Source organism: Marmota flaviventris, chromosome 10 (genome assembly GCF_047511675.1).
Source record: "Marmota flaviventris isolate mMarFla1 chromosome 10, mMarFla1.hap1, whole genome shotgun sequence".
In the NCBI taxonomy this organism is placed as follows: Eukaryota; Metazoa; Chordata; class Mammalia; order Rodentia; family Sciuridae; genus Marmota; species Marmota flaviventris.
In genome coordinates, this window is record NC_092507.1 from 79,150,833 (window position 1) to 79,166,931 (window position 16,099).

At 34.1% G+C, this 16,099-nt stretch overlaps 1 protein-coding gene and 1 non-coding gene across 4 annotated transcripts in view; one reads left to right on the forward strand and one right to left on the reverse strand.

Moving 5' to 3' along the window:
* Nucleotides 1–6,276, forward strand: part of Mtf2 (metal response element binding transcription factor 2) — a 61,206-nt gene extending 54,930 nt beyond the window's left edge. For all 3 annotated transcript variants that reach the window (XM_027935151.2, XM_027935153.3, XM_071618054.1), the window contains 4 exons: nucleotides 1,508–1,613; nucleotides 1,731–1,783; nucleotides 1,897–2,001; nucleotides 3,856–6,276. In XM_027935151.2, coding sequence (XP_027790952.2) covers nucleotides 1,508–1,613; nucleotides 1,731–1,783; nucleotides 1,897–2,001; nucleotides 3,856–4,213 — 622 coding nt within the window. In that variant the 3' untranslated portion in view covers nucleotides 4,214–6,276. The remainder of the gene's footprint in view (nucleotides 1–1,507; nucleotides 1,614–1,730; nucleotides 1,784–1,896; nucleotides 2,002–3,855) is intronic.
* Nucleotides 6,277–13,706: 7,430 nt separating this feature from the next.
* Nucleotides 13,707–13,780, reverse strand: Trnaa-cgc (transfer RNA alanine (anticodon CGC)). The gene has a single exon. It is a non-coding gene; the product is annotated as a tRNA-Ala (tRNA).
* Nucleotides 13,781–16,099: the final 2,319 nt, after the last annotated feature.

Sequence of the window (16,099 nt, forward strand, 5' to 3'; positions counted from 1 at the left end):
AAATGTAATTACAAAATGTTGGTGATGTATCATAGCAATTTGAAGTTTGTAATAAAGCAGATAAGACTGTAAGGTTTCTTTCAAGAAGGAAAAAAATGCTTACTATTCCTATTACTTTTAAATGCCATCACTTTAATCTTTTTCTAGTAGTTGTCCATATTATGAATTAGGAAAAAAAATCCACAAATTTTCTTTCTCATTGCTATGATGATTTTGATACGATGTTCCATCAATAGCAGCTCACCTATCAGATCATTTGGTGCTACCACATAAGGATTCAACTTTGAATGTGTCCTCAGTTTCTTCTGGACCCTATGTATGGATTGATCCTTTTAGTATGAGAGTATTTTCTTAAGTACAGTGGTCCTTTATAAATGTTATTTTTTTAAAAAAGAATTTCATCCATCTTATCCTTGAAACTTTTGATTATATCTAGTTCTGCTTTGTTCTTCTTTTCCCCCCACTTTTTCCTTCCTCATACTTTCTTTTTATTCCCTGACCTTAGTTTGGCATCTTGTGGGATAGGGTTTTCCTCCCCGACCCTTTTTTGACTCTTCCTAACTTATTATTATATAGTATTTTTCATTTCCCCTTTTTCCATAATTGAATTTTCCTGGGTAACTTTCTCACAGTACCCCATTTTATTAGCTTGCTTGTATAAATATTTGTTAACTTCTAATTATTATTATGAACCCCTTTGCACCAGTAACATCTTTGTATTCCTGTCATCTAATATCTTCTTTCCATAATAGTTATTTTTTGTTAAGTAAATGAAATACATGTTCTGTATATTGCTATTTGCTTCTTCTTCCCTTCTATTAGATATGTCCTTGGCTACTGTACTTTCTGCTTTATTTTGCTTAATATTTGTCTTTGTCTTTCAATAATGATTTTCCAAATCTTAAGTTTACCCTATGAATGGCTCCCTGCCATTCATTGCCATTCAATGAAGGATTCTTTATTCCTTTCTCCTTTACATTCTGCCAGTCTGGGCTTCATCCTCTTTCTGATAGTTTCATTCAAGGGGAAAAAAAAAATCTGTATTGATAGCTACTATAATTTTAACATAGTTACTAAGGTTAACTACCAATTTCAGTAATTTTTAGAAGTAATTTCTCAAAAAATGCCTCAAGTAGGAACAATCTAAACCAATTAATTAAACTTTTAAAAACATTTGAAATCTCTCTTATCCAGTATGGTTGTTCGGTTGGTTGTTGTTTTTTAAATCTTTAGGTGCTATGTATATTCCAGAACTAAAGAGAACATTTTTTTTCCTTAAACCTTTCTTACTGTAAACCTTTCATAATCTCAAGTTAAGAAATATTTATTTAAAATTAGAATGTATTATCTATACCTATAAACTAGTAGATCCAGTTTACATTTAATATAGTTTTTGTTGACATTAATATAAAAGTAAAATCTGTATATATTTAAATACATGTGTAAAACTATTTTCTTTTTGTTTCCTTTATGCAGAGATTAAATACATAATGGTTTTCTGTTTCAGAGAAGTAAGCAATGGAATAGAAAAAAAAGGAAAGAAAAAATCTGTAGGTCGTCCTCCTGGCCCATACACAAGAAAAATGATTCAAAAAACTGCTGAGCCACCATTGGTAAGAGTTTATTTTGATATATATTCTCAGAGAGGAAGAATGAATGAAATTACTAAGAAGCTAATGTTTTTACTTACTGTAGACTTATGCTTTAAGTATATATTTTTTCTTTTCCAGGATAAGGAATCAGTTACAGAGAGTCCTACCTTGGATTTACCTTGTTCTATAGGGTAAATAGAAAGTTATTTTCTTCTTTCTTAGGGAAAAAAAGTTTTGGGGGGTGATTAGTATTTCTATTGTTATGTAATATAGTTGTTATACCATTTAAATTCTTTTGTCTCAGGAGAACTGATGGTCCTGCACATTCTTCTAATACCTCAGATGTGGATTTCACGGGTGCTTCCAGTGCAAAAGAAACTACCTCGTCTAGCATTTCCAGGCATTATGGGTAGCCATTTTATGTTTTTATTCTGTAACAATTTTCTCTTGGATGTGCACACCCCACCCCTACCCCAGTGGTGATTGAATAGTCTGTCTTTCAGAGGCAGTTGATAGAAGGATTTAGAGACTGTGCCCTTTCTCTTAGGCCTTTTAATGTTGCTGTTAACAAAAGTGTCTTGCTGATTTTTTTAAAAATAATTCGAATCGTGTCTGATTTATCAGATACTGATAAGCCTTGTCAATTAAAGGATTTTAAATTTGGAATTGTAAAAATATATCAGTCCCCTTTATTAAAATTTTATTTAACCCAACTCTAGAAGGACACATTTTTCCAAAACCATCATATCAATATGAAAAGTTAAGTCTACTTGAGGTCGGAATTACTTGTTTTCAAGTTTTACACATTCTTAAAGTTTTATTCACAATTCAAAAAATGATCTTTTAAATAATGTAACATTCTAAATTCAAGAGCTAAAATGTGATAATGTGAGCTTTGTTTTGGTAAGGGGTAGGGATTCAACTTGGGGGCATTCAACCACTGAGCCACACCCCCATCCATTTTTTGTATTTTATTTAGAGACAGAGTTTCATTGAGTTGCTTAGCGCTTTGCTAAGTTGCTGAGGCTGACTTTGAACTCAGCATCCTCCTGCCTCAGTGTCCTGTGCCACTGGGATTACAGGTGTGTGCAACCATACCTAGCATGAGGTATTTTTTTTTTTTTTTGCCCTTTAATTAGGTACTCTGCTAAGCTTTTTATATAAATTTTTTAATTTAATTCTTCAAATAATTTTTTAGTTATAGGTTCTCCATTTTATATTTTAGGAAACAGTTTAGGGTATCAAATGTTAAGTCCACTGTCACATGTTTAGCATATATCACAGCTGGATTGTTAGGAAATTATGATTGTGGGGCAGGAGTTATAGCTCAGGGGTAGAGCGCTTGCCTTGAACTTGTGAGGTACTGGGTTTGATCCTCAGCATCTCATAAAAAAAAAATAAATAAATAAAGATATTCTGTATTTAAAAAAAATATATCTTTAATTAAAAAAAAAAAGGAAATTGTGATTGTAAGCAAGTGCAATGCCACATGCCTGTAATCCCAGCAGCTCGGGAGGCTGAGACAGGAGGATCTCGAGTTTAGAGCCAGTCTCAGCAAAAGTGAGGTGCTAAGCAACTCATTGAGACCCTATCTCTAAATAAAATACAAAATAGGTTTGGGGATGTGGCTCAGTAGCCAACTGCCCCAGAGTTCAATCCGTGGTACAAAAATTAAAAAAAAAAAATGTTATTGTAAAGTTTTTGAATTTAGCTGTCATGCTGTATTCTCCTTTTTTGTTATAATATCATAAAATCAATTGCTTGCATTTGTTTGAAGAAGATCTCAAACATATAGTTTAACTCCTTCACTTAATTCACTAAAACCACCTTTATTCTAATTTTATTATTTAAGCACATGGAACAGGGTCTTATGTAGTTGATCTTCAATATTTGTTTTAGTGAATGAATGGATGATTTTTTAAAAGTTTTTTATTTTATTGTTTTTGCTTTTTTTGATGATGAGATTATTAAAAATATATGACTTATAGCCTTTTGGTAAGAATTTGCCTCTTGAACTCCTAGCTTAAAACTTACTTTTTTTTTTTAAGCTTAATAGTGTCTAGTTAGGAAGAAACACTATACAAAAGTGCTGGACTCTGAAATAAGGAAAGCAAGTGATTGTCATTTATTGCTGTAGTTTGGCTGATTTTTATGTAAGCAAGGGTGTGTACTTAAGAGTAGAATGATCCCCAAAACCAGAGAACATCTGTGGGCAGAGGATGTTTTAAAAACTTAGACAATTTTGGCCTTTTCTGTTACATAGGTTGTCTGACTCCAGAAAAAGAACTCGCACAGGAAGATCTTGGCCTGCTGCAATACCACATTTGCGGAGAAGAAGAGGTCGTCTTCCGAGAAGAGCACTCCAGACTCAGAACTCAGAAATTGTAAAAGATGATGAAGGCAAAGAAGATTATCAATTTGAGGAACTCAACACAGAGATTCTGAATAACTTAGCAGATCAGGAGTTACAACTTAATCATCTGAAAAACTCCATTACTAGTTATTTTGGTGCTGCAGGTAGAATAGCATGTGGCGAAAAATACAGAGTTTTGGCTCGTCGGGTGACACTTGATGGAAAGGTGCAGTATCTTGTGGAATGGGAAGGAGCAACTGCATCCTGACTGTAGGACTGAACATTATGTTCACTGCACTCTCATTTTATGTAGGTATCGTTCAAAGTCCTAAAGAAGTCTGGCTTTTAACTCTTTCTTAAAACAACAAGAACAACAACAACAAAAATCACAAAAGAAGATGATACTAGCCTTAACATGTACTTGTTGATGTTATGGATATTGTCATAAAAAGATATCTTTTACAAATCAGAACAGAGACTTAATTTTTTAAATCTTAAGATTTGTAGAATGTTTCTAGGATAGGATATTAAAATTGATTCAAACCCATGCATGGTGTTAGATAATTTTTCTAATTATTCCATTGAGTCAGTTTTTGTGATTAGTGGTTATCAGAGCAAACAGATCATGTAGATAGCACAAGTCTTTGGAGAAACATTGTCTGTTTTGTTACCAAAATGTTGGAAGAAATTTATTTCAATACCTTTTAGATTTCATAAAGTGCAGTGTATATAATGCCTACTGAAAGACTGTAAAATATTGAAATTTTCTTTCAAGCAAAGTGTAAAAAAAAATATATTGAGCCTGTAAATTGCTCTGTGACTAGACTTCATTGTCGTCTTAATATATTCTTTGCATGTACATATATATACACATGTGTGTATATATATGTGTGTGAATATGTGACCTATGCAATACAAATTATGGGAATGGGCAGCTTTGGAGTATATATCCCATAATTCTTTATTTCAGGAATAGTTGCAGTATTTACACAGCAGCATTTCTTCTCAGGCTTTTATTGGGTGCTGTTGCTTGCTATGTATGAAGAGAAATGTGTCAGACAAGTTTAGTGTGTACTGAAGAAGGGTGTGAACAACAGTGTTCATGGGCTTTTAGAATGCTTTTCACTTTCAGTCCTTGTAACTCAGCTGTTCGATACCTAAAACAAATTCAAATAATATCAACATCTCCTTTTATAAGTAACGTTTTCAAATTTTCATGGCACATTATGATTGTAAATGTCTCTCAGTTTTAACAGTAAGTCTGTAGGAGTCCCCTGAAGATTCCTGAAATGTCTGTAGTAACTGTTAGTAATGTTTGAATAAGTGTAGTATGAACAAAGTATTTTATTGCACAGGGTTAACAAACAGTATGTTGCCAGCTAAGGCTACTGCTGTTTTTTTTTACAACATTACCTCTTGTTTTTATAAAATGTACCAAGATTTAAATTGATAACTTTATTTTACGTGTAAAAAAAGAAAATAGTTTCTTTTATCACCAGTGTTAGAGTTGCCTTGTTTCTTTTTGTTTTGTTTTGTTTTTGTTTTCTTTCTTAGCCAAAGAGTAAACAGAAGAATATTCTTATTTTGGTGGCTATTCATTTTACTTTTACAAAATGGCTGGTGGATTTTAGACTAATAATTGGGGAATTTGCCACCAAAATGAAAAATATATAAAGTGTAGTGATGACAGAGTGGTAAAAATGTGGGTTAGTACTTATTTATTCCATTAATTGATTATTTGACTGTTTGTAAAGAAAGTTGCTTTATTTCTTTAAACATCTTCAAAAGATGACTTTTTCTCGTCACATAGCCAAAAGAAGCAGAGAACTGCGTTGTCCTGCATTTGGTTCCTGGTTGACCAGGTATAAATGAGCTTTACAAAAGTGCAAATTAAAAACTGTCACTTCTGTTTACCTCCACCAAAACTTGATTTCCCCCTAGCTATTAATTTAAAGTTGCCTTTCCTGCAGCTGCAATATTTTGAATAACACACAGAGTTTGTGTTGATTTTTGAATGTTTGTTTATGTCTAGGGGTAATGGAAAATGTAAATCCCGTGTAACCTTATTCACTCCACCTGTATCATATTACTTCATTTCCCCCAAAGTCCTTGAATTCTAACTGAACACCAGCAGTATTTTTAGTAACTCTTTCTTTAACATACTTGGAAGACAATTTATTGAGCTGAACTGTCTTTAGACGTAATTATTGTGAATGTCTGTTTTATTTTATCATGGTGGTTCACATGGCTCTGATGTTCAGTTTGTATTTTTGGAATTGCTTTACTTAGAATTAAAACAGACCAACATTAAATGTGTGTATTTTTTAAAGAGCTAATGAGTTTTGCTTTTGTATTTGCTTGAAAATACACACTAGTGCAAAGTTGACTGCTTTTATTTAGCTAAGGAGGCAAGGATTTTCTTACTCCACTGCAGATACGTTTACTTGAATTAATCTTTATGAAACTTTGCTTTTGTTTTCTTCTTGTCCCTCACGTGATATTAGTAATTATAGCATGTTCATCTTAAATGGTTTTTTTTTTAAAAATAAGATAATATTTAGCCAGCTTCCATACTTCAAAGAGAATATGCCTCTTTCTACCTTGTCCTCAAACTTCAAAAAAAAAAAAAAAAAAAATTCAGTCTTCCCAACTATTTATTTTCTTTTTGCTTATATAGAAGATGTCAGGGTTCATATAAAAGAATGTCCTATTTTTTTAAAAAAAACTTTGCCCTTAGACTACAGAAAGATGTAAAAATAATCCACTGTATTCATTTTAATCCAAAATAAATAGATTTTAGTAAGTACTGTAGTAGGAAGTGACAAACATGGATTCTTGGACTCTTTAATAACCAGACTAGAGCACAATAGGAGTAATCAGAATTATTCTATAAATTATGATCAAGTCAGATATTTAGTAATGATAACTCTAGCAATATCTGACTTGATCATAATTATAGTATAAGAAGTGAGTAGAGAAACTGGATACTAAGTAACACCGTATTTGTCTAGTATCCTCAAGGAATGAGATGTGTCCTTCAACAGATTTTTCCACTGGATTTAAAGCAAACCAATAAAAGCCTTCACAAATGATATAAAATGTACTTTTTGTTAGAACAAAAAAATACATGTTCGAAATCACTAATCTACTTTTTGTTTCTTGTATTTACTAGAAGATATTGAATTGCTTTTTTTTCTCCACCCTATGACATTCCTTCTCAATTGGGGGGGCATGATATATTATCATCAAATGGGCAAAATTAGTTTAGGTAATTACACAAACCTTAGGTAGTGGATTTAAGCCCTCTGAAGTTAAATCCTACCTGTCAAAACTATTTTGTTTCTTATTATTTAATTACTATTTTTATGTTTCCTTAGTTATTACATGAGCAGCTTTAACCTTAAGGTTATGTACCCTGCACAAGTTATGAAACTATAGCAAACAGTTAAGTTTTGGAGGAGCAATTGTTTGATATTGGAAAACATTTGAGTTTGCACGTGCCTGATCTTGGCCACTGGTTCCCTTCTGGATGTTGTCAGTTTGATACTCAGCACTTCTCTGTATGACCTGGGCTAGATAATTAAACTAGTTTATATTTTGTTGTTTTATTTTACCAAGGGGATTCAACCATTTATGTGCTAAAAAGATAAAATGTTAAAAATTTGAATATTTTGAAGCTTGTTAAAAAGTTCAAAAAAAAAAAAAAAATGGGGAGAGGTTGTGTACTAGGGATTAAACCCAGGGCCTCGCACATATTTAGGGCACTTAAAAAAAAAATAGCAAACAGGGGCTGGGTTGTGGCTCAGTGTTAGAGTGCTTGCCTAGCAATAAATGAATAAAATAAAGGTCCATCAACATCTTTAAAAAAAAAAAAGAAAAGAAAAGCAAGCAGAGGTTAAATCTAAGCCCATTGGCCAGGAGTGGTGGCACACACTCTGTAATCCCAGTGGCTTGGGAGTCTGAGGCAGGAGGATCACAATCCAGTCTCAGCAACTTAGTAAGGCCCTAAGCAACTTAGTGAGAGACTGTCTCAAGAAACAAGAAGGCCTGGGGATGTAGCTCAGTGCTAAAGCACCCCTGGGTTTAATCCTTGTTGCTGATACAAAAGAAAAAAAAATGCCCACCAGGAGCCCTCCTAACACACACACATACAAAAACAGAAACAAACAAAAAAACACCCTTTTTTGGGGGGTTGTTTTGGTGGTGTAAGGTATTAGACTCAGGACCTCTAGCACTGAGCTATATTTCCTTAGCTGCCTCATACTTTTTAAAAAAATTTGAAATTGGGGAGGCTCACTAAGTTGCCAAGGCTTGGTCATTAACTGGTAATCCTCCCGCCTTAGTCTCCTGAGGCACAGGAATTACTGGTGTACACACCACATCTGGCTGTAAAAATAAGTTTAATGGGGCACAGTGATGCACACATGCAAACCCAGCCACACAGGAGGCTGTGGGCAGGAAGATGGAGAGTTTGAGGACATCCTGGACAACATTTTTCAAAATAGAAAGGACTGGAGACATACCTTGGTGATTAAAAAGTGCCCCTGGATTTCATCCCCAGTTTAAAACATTAAAGAATTGTTTTGAAAGAAATGAACATTTTCAAAAGTTTTACTTTTCATGTAAAATAGCATTTTTAAAAATGATTTAAGGGCTGGGGATATAGCTCACTTGGTAGAGAGCTTGCCTCACATGCACAGGGCCCTGGGTTCAATCCTCAGCACCACCACCAAAAAAAAAAGATTTTAAAAAACAACTTCTGGATATTCTGTACATAAGTCACTGATTTACACAGTTTGATATATATCACTTTTATAAGTAAATTAATTATTAGATTTACTCAAAATGCAATTTAATAACAGCATCTAGAATTGATAGTGGGGTTGTAATCAATATTGTTTTAATCACTAATTGACATATTTGTCTTTGACATTAGTGGATGTAAGGTAATCTTTCCTATACAGAATTTGCATAAATACCTTGTAAATACATCTTTTCTTTGAGGAGACATGGAAGTTTGAGGAGATGGAACTTGTGGGAGAATTAAGGGAGGCAAAGCCGGTTGACTCATGTAAGACTTAAAGAGGCTCTGTTTTGATTTCTACCAAGTTTTCCAGAATCTAAAAGTATATTCTATGACAAGTCCCTTGTGAAATTATACTAATTATAATTTTGTAGAACCTTGATTTTGTTATTTTAATTCCAGATATAAATTTCCTGGTGAAGAATTACATCTTTGGAAACCCATTTTTGATACCTGTTTATAAATCACACTTTGTTCTTTAAACAACTTTAAGCCAATTTAAGACCAGAACATTAAAATGCCTTCTTATTGAAGGGTTTTCTAGAATATATTAAATATTTCATACTTTAAAAATCATTTTTGGCAGGATAGTCTTTCCTACTTACTGAGATTATGAACATTGAGTATTGTGTGTTACTGTAATATGGTTGTGTTCACAGGGAACTGGATATGGATAGAAGAATCATCCTTAGATTGTGATTTTTTTTATATTTGTTTTTTCATATATATTCTGTGGGAGTCTTCATGTTTGTTTATATTCACAGTGTACTTAGTGGTTTTCTTTCCCACCTAGTTTCTAAACATTCATAATCTGCTATAGACTGGAAAGGATTTAAGCAAAGTTTTCTGAGACAAAGAGTACTCATGTAAATAAACGTTTAAACCTTAGTTAACCTACAATTATGATTTCTTTAGACTTTGAGAGTTTATTTTATAAAGAAAAAGTACATGGCTTTAAAAAATATTTACTACTCAAAAGGGCTTTTTTTATTTTGTTGCTTCCTACTTTATGAAATAGAAGGAGTTGAGGTTCTAGAAAATTGACAGCTGGATAATTGAGATATGACTATAATGTAGAGTAAGTTGACTATTTTGTAGTTCCCTATAGGACTTCACATTTCTTTAAAAATAACAAAAATTCCCTGGCAGCTATAGCACCATGGTTTTTATTAACTGGTAGCTGTAATAAGACTATAGCTCGAATTATTTCATGTGTTCTGTGTGTGATGAGAAGAAATAGTGTTTTGCCTAGCATGGTATTACCTAGGTAGTACTGCCAGGTGTGGTGGTGTACTCCTGTAATTCCAGCTACTGGGGGGATTGCAAGTTCAAGGCAAGCAAGATCTTGTCTCAGATTTTTTTTTTTTTTTTTTTTTTAAAGCTCTGGGGAATATAGCTCATCAGTAGACTGCCTGCTTAGTATGTGCAAGGCCTTCTGTCCAATCCTCACTAACACATCCATACACACACACACACACACACACACACACACACAAAGTATCATTTTAAAGAACAGCAAGTTGACAATGACATGGTTTTATTTGCATATTTCATAGTCATAAGCTCAAAGGAACAGAGAAGAGATACGGTGTTTTAGTAGTAATTCAATATTTACACTACTGTATAGATTACATGAATTGTAATAATATTAGTAATTTGGTTATTTAGTATCTTGCAAAAATTATCTGCAATTAGTTGACCACTTGTCAATGAAGATCATGTCAACTTTCAGAGGATAATTTTTATTATTTTATTTCACTTAAGTTTTTAATGACAGCAGAATGTATTTCAATTCATCATACACAAATGGAGTGCAACATTTCAGTTCTCTGGTGGTTGTACACGGTGTAGCGACGCACCATTCATGCAACTGTACATGTACCTAGTGTAATGATGTCCATCTCATTCCACTCTTTCCTACCCGCCATTAACCCCTCTCCACCCTTTCAGTTTTAGAAATGGTTAGATGTAAGATTTTGCACTCTTGTATTATTTAATCAATTTCAGCAGTATTACTTTAAATGCTGGTATTGTTTGGCTCTGGAATGTCCCCTAAAGGCCCATGTGTTAAAAGTGTGGTTTCTAGCCCTTGCTGCTATTGGGAGATGGTTGAACCTTTCAGAGGTAGGCCTATTGGGAGGACTTTAGGTCACTGAGTTGGGACAGTAGCTTTGAAGGAAATAGTGGGACTCCAGCCTCTTTTAACTCTTTCTTACCCTCTTTTGCTTCCTGACAATGAGGTGATTGGTTTTCCTCTGCTACATGCTTCTGCCTTGGTATGTTGCCTCACACAAAGCAGTGGAACCAAATGATCATGGACTGAAACCTATGAAACCATGGGCCAAAATAAACTTTTTTTATTCAGTTGATTATGTCAGGTATTTGTTACAGTAAAAGAAGGCTGACTAACAGTTGGTACTGAGAGGTTGGGTCATTACCATGATTAAACCTGATGATGTGGAAAAGCCTTTGGAATTGTTTGGCAGGATGAGTTGGGGAAAGTTGGGAGAAGCAAGCTAGGAAACACCTAGAATGTTGTCATCAGCAGATCTTAAATTCTTTGGGGGGCTTTTTGGGGAAGATCAGAATGCTGATAAGAATGTGGACAATAAGGGCAATGCTGATGGTTTCAAATGGAAATAATTCTTGGAAATTGGACTAGTGGTTACTTGTGTAAAGCCTACATTTTGTCCATGTCCTGAGACTGTGGGAGACTTGAGTTTAAAAGTGACATAATATATCTGGTGGAAGAAATTTCAAGGCAGCACAGTATTCAGGTAGTGGAATAGGGGGAATGAGGGGAAAGAAAAGGGTGGGGAAGGGGAACAGGGTCTGAAATGGAGTAAATCAAATTGTATGCATGTATGATTTTGCCAAAATGAACCCAACTACTACTTAAAATACAGTGCTCTTAAAAAAAAAAAAAAAAGGAGCAAATAGATAAGGGGAAATTTGTGTTTTGACCAGAAAGGGGCACATCTATAGGTGCACCCAAGGAGTGAATGACTGCAAGAGAGCCAAATGCTTTAAACTGGGACAATGGAAAGAATGCCTTATGGGCACCTCAGGAAGATTTTCTAGGACACAATCCTTTAGAGAAGAAAACCCTAAAGTATATATCATGTGGAGTAAAAAGTACTCCCTTTCTGCATCTAAACCTGACTGGTAGGAAACAATGCTATTTTGTTTCTAATTTGTTGCTTCTCTGCTTAACCCCAAATTGTTGTGTCTTGGCTGGCAACAAAAGAATTACTGAACTAGTTACAAAGAAATGAAAATGTGTTTTAGAAGAATGGGGCAATGTAAGCAGGGAAAACAAGGGAAGAGATCTTTTATCCTCACTGCAACCCCCCCCCCCCCCCCAAAAAAAAAAAGGTTTTACTATTTCCTAAGTATGATATAAAAATAGTGCTCAGGGCTGGGGTTGTGGCTCAGCGGTAAAGCGCTCGCCTAGCACGTGCGAGGCCCTGGGTTCGATCCTCAGCACCACATAAAAATAAGTAAATAAAATAAAGATATTAAAAAAATTATATTTAAAAAAATAGTGCTCAGTGAAAAAAGTCAGACAACACAAAACTGAGATTCAAAAAGTTCTCCCAGTTGTACAAATCCAGAGGTGGTGATATGTTTAGCCTTAGCCTCCTAGATTTGTGTTCCTGTTAGTTAATTAAAAGGAACATTCATGTTTTGAAACTTTACTTTTCATTTAATAATTCAGTGTGCCTAACCTGTGTATCAAGAAATGCTATGTTCTGGATATTATGTGGTGTGGTACCCTCTGCCTTGGCACACATTAATTATAAGAATTTTAGTAATTCTCAAAATTTTCTTATTCTAAAATATTTAACCTTGCTTTGGGTGTATTGTGATGAATGTAGCATGTATTATATGCTGTAGGGATATAAGAGAATTGTACCCTGATCTTACCTTGGGTGGCTAGGCAGGAAATAATTTCCTTTGATAATACATGCACTGTCTGCATAATATTTTCTAGACTTTTCCTGTTCTAGATAAACTGTTGTTATTTATTCTTTGCAGTTTGGCCAAGGATATTTCCCAGCATATTTAAAAAATTTATGTCCCTTTGCAATTTAAGAATTGAGTATTTTATATTACACTTAACAAACTGCTTCTCAACTACATGTGCTATATATGCTTTAATTTTTGAGATACCTTTCAGAAAAAACTTTATAGATGAAGGAATCAATCATCCTATGTTCAAATTTTTCCTTTAGTGTGTATGCCACAATTGTCCCCCGAAAAGTCAATAACCACTGCTTTAGAGATTCACAAAATGATGACTATGACATTTGATAAACAGGTTTGGTCTTTCCATGGCAATGTTCTAATAACCACTTCTAATAATGACAGTCTTTTAGTAATCATATATTATGATACACTTCATCATAGTATAACTTCTGGGTAGTGTTTTAGAATATGGAATTGCTTCAAAAAGGAAAAGAGTTGGAACTTTATGTGAAAAATGATCAGGTTCAATTCCCCAAGTTCCCTGAAGAACTTAGTATTCACTTTTCTACTTACAGCAGTAACTAAAATCCAACTGATCTAGCACCTAAAATGACAGTTTTTCAATAGGTTCTTTTTGATTTCATTATAGTCTTTATTCATTCAGAAATATGTATATACCAATACTTTAATGCCTGTTTCAGTTATAAAATACTTCTGCCCCAACATATTTTCCACAATAATTATAGATTCATGGGAAGTTAATCAGTAAAAAAGAATGTACAGGGAGATTCTGTATTTTTCTTTATAAAATTTGTTCTAATGCACTATTACGTAGTATATAGTTTTATGGAATTTTATCTCTTGTCTGTGTAACCAGTGTCAAGATATGGAATGTTCTACCACAAGCCCCCTTTTATACCATCTAAATAAGCTGACAGAAATCTTTAGGTGTCTCTTTCTGCATTCCGTTTTTTTTTCTTTCTTCTTTTTGTGGTGCTGGGCATTGAACCCAGGGCCTCCTGCATGCGAGGCAAGCACTCTACCAACTGAGCTACATCCCCAGCCCTCTCCATTCCATTTTATGTTTGGGCTTCTGAAAGTCTTGTCATAAACTGAAGCCATCCCTAATCTGTCTTCCATTCCTAGCACATAGCAACCACTAATCTATTTCACATCTCTAAATAGAAATAATATTGTAATTTTTTTCTTTCTTTTTTTTTTTTTTTTGATGGTGCTAGGGATTGAACCCAGGGCTTTGTGCATTTGAGGCAAACACTCTACCAACTGAACTGTATCCCCAGCCCTGTAAACTTTTTGAGATAGGCTTTTTTTTTTTTTTTACTGAGCATAATTCCTTTAAGGTCAATCTAAATTGTTGCATGTATTGAGTTTGTTCCCGGAACAATGACAGCTCAATGGTAGTGTACATGTATAAAGAACCTGTTTGACTCCCAGCAACACATGTGCATGCACACATATGCATACAGAATTTCTTTGAAATACTGCAGAGTATTACATAGTATAAACATACTAAAATTTAATCATTCACTTATTCAAGTACATATGGGTTGTTTTCAGGTTTTTGCTATTGAAGTCAGGTGGAAGAGATAAGGCTAGACAGATAGGGAAATGGGCCCCTGGTTGACTTCCTGAGCAGAAGAGCACAAACAACAACTGTAATTTTTTTGCTAAGAAACTTGTAAAAAGGTTGGACCATATAAAATTGGGATGAATGTGACTTGGAGTCACAGCCTCGTCAAAGAAATAAAAATGCCCCATCAATATTTTGATTGGACTAAAAGCTGTATGAGTGCCTTACCCAAGATTGGGCAGGGTGCTGACTTTCTTAAATCTATAGATCCATATAAACCCTTACACAATAGCCATCTGATTTGTTTTCACCTTCTGTTGTCCATGAATTTTATTCTTTAAATTTGTGAGACAAGCCAGCTGACAACACACTCTCTATTACACTATTACAAATAAAGCTGCTTTGTGTTCAGGATTTTATTTGAGCAAAATTGTCATTTCTTAGGGAAAATGTCCAGGAGTACAAAATGCTGGGTTGCATTTTAAGTGCATGTTAAATTTTATAAGAAACCACCAAGAATATTTTCGAGAGTGGCTCTACTATTTCATACCCAATGTGTGAGTGAGTACTTCAATATCTTGCATTCTAGCAAAGCAACCCTAAAATATATCTTCTGAAGTTCTGGTCTCTAGTTTTCTCCTACAAATGCCAATACTATTAGAATTGAATTCAAGAGTAGAAAGGTTAGGTGTAGTCCAACCTCCCATTTGATACTGTATGTACAAATAATCACTTTTATAACATTTGATGATTATTACTATTAATCTTAAACTTACAGTATTGGGGGCTGAGGATATAGCTCAGTTGGTAGAGTACTTGCCTTGCATGCACAAGGCCCTGGGTTAGATCCCCAGCACAACAAAAAATTTTCAGGATTGCGAAATATAACGTTAAGTGAGTTTTTTTTTTTTTTATTAGTGTTGGATAATTCTCATTGTTCATTTTACTGCTTCCCCATTTTCTTAGCTTATATAGGAAGAAGACACTAATACACCTAAGACTATTTAAATGGAAAAACTCTAGTAAAAGCAGTGTTTTTGTTTTTTTAAGTTCACATTATTAAACTGTTGATTCAGTAAATAACCTACAGGGTTTTTTCCTGCCCTACATCTTCTCGTCTTTTTCTTTTAGATGTAGAGACTGTCTTAATATACTCTCTTGCACATAATATTATTCTAGGCCTGAATTCTTGAATCTGTGCCCTTCTCTGGACATAAATTTTAATAAGTGTATACGGCTCTAGTTTATGATACAAGGCTTTCAGAAGTCCAGGCAAGGTCCAGGCTCATACATGCTATATTTTAACAAGTTTTAAGATAAATTTAAAATATTTCTACAAATGAAGAAATAGGCTAAAAGGAGCCTGATTTCCTAAGATCATCCAGTTAGCAAATGTTCACAGGTAACTTATAGAATTCCGTATTGTACTGAATAAAAAGTAAGATGTCTGAGCCATCTTCCAGACTTAATAAATTCCTGGGACAGAGGAGTGGAACAAATTCCCTGGTGGTACATGTCTGTAATCCCAGTGACTAAGGAGGCTGAGGTTGGAGTATCCCAAGTTCAATGTCAGTCTTAACAAGTCAGTGAGACCCTGTCTCAAAAAAAATAAAAAAGGACTGTGGATGTAGCTCAGTGGTAAAGCATTCCTGGGTTCAATCGTTAGCATGAACAAAAATCCCAAGAAAACTGATGATTTTTGCCTCTTTATATTTTGAGGCTCTTTTAGGTACAGTGCATGTCTAGGCAACAGATTAAAATGTACACACATAAATAGAACACAAACTAGT